General features: G+C 44.2%; 1 protein-coding gene across 1 annotated transcript; it reads left to right on the top strand.

Annotated features, from left to right (window-relative positions):
• The first annotated feature begins 256 nt into the window (after positions 1-256).
• On the top strand, positions 257-1,969 carry LOC133824997 (uncharacterized). Its single transcript, XM_062258002.1, has 4 exons — positions 257-371; positions 906-1,108; positions 1,473-1,571; positions 1,664-1,969. Exons 1-4 carry the CDS (start codon positions 257-259, stop codon positions 1,967-1,969), a joined length of 723 nt encoding a protein of 240 aa, XP_062113986.1.
• Positions 1,970-4,458: the final 2,489 nt, after the last annotated feature.

The following is a 4,458-nucleotide window of genomic DNA, read 5'->3' as shown; positions in this document are numbered from 1 at the left end:
TTCAAATTGAGTTCATTCCTTGTGCAACTATATTCGCGGGGACAGAGCGATCTGAGACCCTTGGGAGTCAGCACGTGACACTGTCTCGTCTTCCTCCAAAGGAGAAAGACTTCTGCCAGGTTGTGAAGGATGCCACCATGGTGGCCTGCAACCTGATCAGCAAGGGCCAGACACTAGCTCTCAAGACCTGAGGTCCACTTCCGTCATTCCCGAGCTCCCTCCTCCTCAAGGAGTCTTACCTACCGTTGAAGACATTATGGAAGAAGAAGACGTGGCACCACTGGTACGAAAAAGGCGAGCTCTTGAAGACGCTCATGGTCTTGATCCAGAGCAAGCTGCGTCTGGGGCAGTAGCTGGCCCCTCCAGCCAAGGTAACCCATATAGAGAATTAGCTCGGGCTGCTACTAGTTTTAGGCTAGTTTGCTTAAACCCCTACCAGCTCGTTAGTCCCCATCCTACTGACCCAGACCTAAACACAATACTTCTTCAGTGTGTTGATCATTTCATTGTATGCTATGACCATAGCTACCCCAGAGGTACCATTGTGGTTAACAACACTCTCCATTTTAGGTCCTCCATTTTTTAGGAGTATGGGACAACCGTATGACCTAGCCTTCCCTGTGTCAGGGTGTATACGCCCCTGGTTTTAGGCAATATGTAGATGAGTCTGGTTCAAAGGAAGAACCTGAACCCCTTAGGACCCAGGAAGTAATAATTCTAGTCTCTCCCCCACCTTAGATAATCCAAGAGTTAGAGGTTATGCCTAGCCGAGTTCATAACCCTGAGCTGATTGTAATAGATTTATCCTCTAGCTCGGAGGGTAGGGTTCTTATTCTTGTTCTTGTCTTTGCATTATTTTGATTAATTATCTCTTGTATCTGAATCTTCTGCTCATTCTTTTTCAGGCAAAGAGATGGAGCTGCCAGATGCCTCAGGCTTAAGAGGTGCCTTTAAGGCTGGCAGGGCCAGAGCTGGTCCTATGCTGAAGAGGCCCAAACTAACAAAGAAACATGCTCCCAAAATTGGGACATCAACCGAGTCTCCAGTCAAAGAAAATGGTGCCATCTCCACTCACGAGCAGCCAAAAAAGACTCAACCCCCAGCTCTGGTAAAAACAGTCAAAATTATCCAAGCTCCGACTCCTCTTCATTGGCATGTACCTCCCTCGGTTCCTCAAGTGATCCAAGGCGAGGCTCCCACCATTCAGATCCCAGTTAAGCCACTTGACCTGGCAAGGATCATCAAAGTATTTTGGGAACTGTATACGAGATTGCGATCCATATGATGGGCCACGCCTATAGATCCAACACCAAGGACCTAAAAGCTATGGAGGAGCATACCCCTGAGGACGTCCTCGAGTCTACTATGGGGATGAACCTCACTGTGAGTCCTTCTCATTCTTCTAACTTTTATTTTTCTTTTCTCCTTAGTTTTTTTTAAAACTAACCTTTACTTGCCTTATCTATTTGCAGTATGTCCTAGCTCAACTCCGCGAAATTTCCTGGGTTAAAGCTAGAGATGAGGAGCTCAGAGCTGCCCAAGAGAGTGAGCAGTCAGCAAAAGCCACCCTAGTTTCCTCCCAGGAGAGAAAGCTACAAAGGAAGGCGAGAAGATGGTGAAGAACCAAGTCGTAGAGGTGAGTCATCACCTAGATCAACTGCAGGCCGAGAATGAAGAGCTCAAAAAGAAACTTGACGAGGTCGAGGCCAAAGCTAAGGAGGAGGCTGAGAGGGAGAGGTCAAAGATCGTGGAGTCATCAAACCAGATGGAGGAGATGCTTTACCATTGCTGGGATTTCAACCAGCACGAAAACTTCACCTTCTTACAACCAGGGTTTTGGGAACCTTATCTTGCCAAGTTCAAGATTAGGTTCTCACAAGAACCCTCGGAGACCGTCGATGCTTCTAACACTGCCGAAGGAGATGGCGAGGAGTTGACCTCCACCGAGCGAGTCGATGGACCTCAGTGATTTTTTTTTACTTACCACTTTTTTAACTAAGTCCCTAGGGAGCAAAACAATTGCCTTCCGGCTCAGGTCAATGTTTTTTCTCCTCGTGATAACTATATCTTTTTTAATACATATTTAACTTGTGATCTATTTGTGGTCCCCTTAATCTAATTGTTTCTCATGATTGTGAATCCTTAGATTTTTGTACATTCAAAATCTTAGGGGTTGTCTTTAGATCGGGATAGATTTTTCATGGCTCAACTAACTAATTTTAGTCGACATCCTAGTCGCATCCAAGATTTTTCTCGCCTAATTGCATCATACCTGTTAGGAATCAGGCCTCAGACCTGGCCGCGTCTCCAGGGGTTTTAATAGGCTTAATAGCTTTGTACCTATTAGGAATCAGGCCTCGGACCTGGTTATATCCAAGGGTTTTAATAGGCTTAATAGCCTTGTACCTGTTAGGAATCAAGCCTCAGACCTGGTTATATCCAGGGGTTTTTTATTTCTAAAACTTATTTCGTGTTCGGAATATTGAAAATCCCAGCTTTAAAAAGCCGTTAAATATTCAATTTTTCCAAACTCTAAGTTTAAGATTTTATACGAATAGGCTGAACTTTTTTAAAAGCTCTCTTCAGTTATGTGCCCCCTAAGCAACCAGAACTTATAAATGTTCTTGGTTGCTTTTACAAAGTGAGCCCGCTATGTGAGGTTCGATAGACCCAGAGTACCTGTGGGAGCTGCTTGGGCATTAATCCCTTGGCCTCATCTAATCGTTTCTTCAAGCTCACCTTCAGGGTCTTGTTTATGGCCTAGACCTGCCCATTGGCCTGCGGATACACTACCGATGAAAAACTTTTGGTTATGTCATATTTTCACAAAAGTCTGTGAAGAGATCGCTATCGAACTGAGTTCCATTGCCAAACAAAATCTTTTTCAGGAGCCCAAATCGACATATGATTTTTTTTTACAACAAAATCCAGGACTCTCTTCGAGGTGATGGTTGCTAGAGGTTCAGCCTCTACCCACTTCGTGAAGTAATCGATGGTTATAACAACATAACGAACTCCTCCTTTTCCTATCGACAAAAAACCAAATAAGTTAATTCCTCATACTGCAAACAACCAAGGGGATGAGATCATGGTTAGCTCGATGGGAGCAGCTCGGGCAACTATGGAGAAGCATTGGAATTTGTCACTTTTCTACACATACGATATCGAGTCCTTTGTCAGCGTGGGCCAAAAATTGCCCTGTCTCAGTACCTTCAGAGCCAGGTTTTCCCCTGCAGTATTGTCTCCATAGAAGCCTTCATGTATTTCTTGCAAGATAGTCTGCGCTTCCTCGAGCAGAACACACTGCAGGAGAGGTAGTGAATGCACTCATCGATATAGAATCCCTTCAACCATAAAATATCGCAGAGCTTGATACAACAACATTCTTGTGCCCTTTCAATTATCAGACAACTTTCTAGTTGTGAGATATTCCACTATGGGGGTCATCCAGGTCAGTTTTATGTCAATCATCCTGACCTCAACCGTTTCTACTATTATACTCATGCTTTCCAAGAATTCAACTGGAACTACGTTCAATGTATCCACCTCTTTGGTGGTAGCAAGTCCGGCTAAAGCATTACCATTGGAGTTCTACTCGCAGGGTACTTGTTAAACGGAGCTAAACTCAAATTCAGACAACTCGCCCTTAACCTTGGCTAAGTAGCCCGCCATTTTGATACCGCGAGCCTGGTATTCTCCCAATATCTGATTGACTACGAGCTGAGAATCACTATAACATTGGATGACCTTTGCCTCTAGCTATTTCGCCACCCTTAGCCCTGCCAATAAGGCCTCATATTCGGCTTCGTTGTTGGATGCTTCGAATCCGAACCTAAGAGTTGTATGGAATCAATGCCCCTCAGGTGAGATTAAAATTATCCCAACTCCTGATTCGTTTTAATTAGAGGTTCTATTAACGAAGACTTCCACAATTCCTGCACTAGTTCCCTTATCGGCTCATCTTGAAAACTTGTGCACTCGGCCACAAAATCAGCAAGGGCTTGATCTCTTGATTGATGTTCGTGGCATATATAATATTTCAAACTATCTAAGTTCGATGGCCCATTTCAGTAGACGTCTCGATGTTTCAAGTTTTGCAAAACCTGCCTTAAAGGTTGGTCGGTTAAGACGTGGATAGAATGGGACTAGAAATATGGTCGGAGCTTCTTTGCAGCCAAAATAAGACAGAACGCGAGCTTTTTTATCAATGGATACCAGGACTCAGCTCCGAGAAGTCTTTTACTTACATAATAAATGGGTTTCTGCGCCCAATTTTCTTCTCGAACTGACCGCATTTTCTGTCATGGCCAGATATAGAAACAGACATTCCCCGGCCGTCAGTTTTGATAGTATGTGGGGTTCAGCTAGATGCACTTTCAAGTCGCAAAATGCCTATTCGCATTTTTCGGTCCATTCGAACTTCTTGTTACCTCTGAGCAAGTTGTAAAATGGGAGACA

The sequence above is a fragment of the Humulus lupulus genome, chromosome 3 (assembly GCF_963169125.1).
Source record: "Humulus lupulus chromosome 3, drHumLupu1.1, whole genome shotgun sequence".
NCBI lineage: Eukaryota > Viridiplantae > Streptophyta > Magnoliopsida > Rosales > Cannabaceae > Humulus > Humulus lupulus.
The sequence above is the reverse complement of the archived record's forward strand: the minus strand, read 5'-3'. Positions and strand labels throughout refer to the sequence as shown.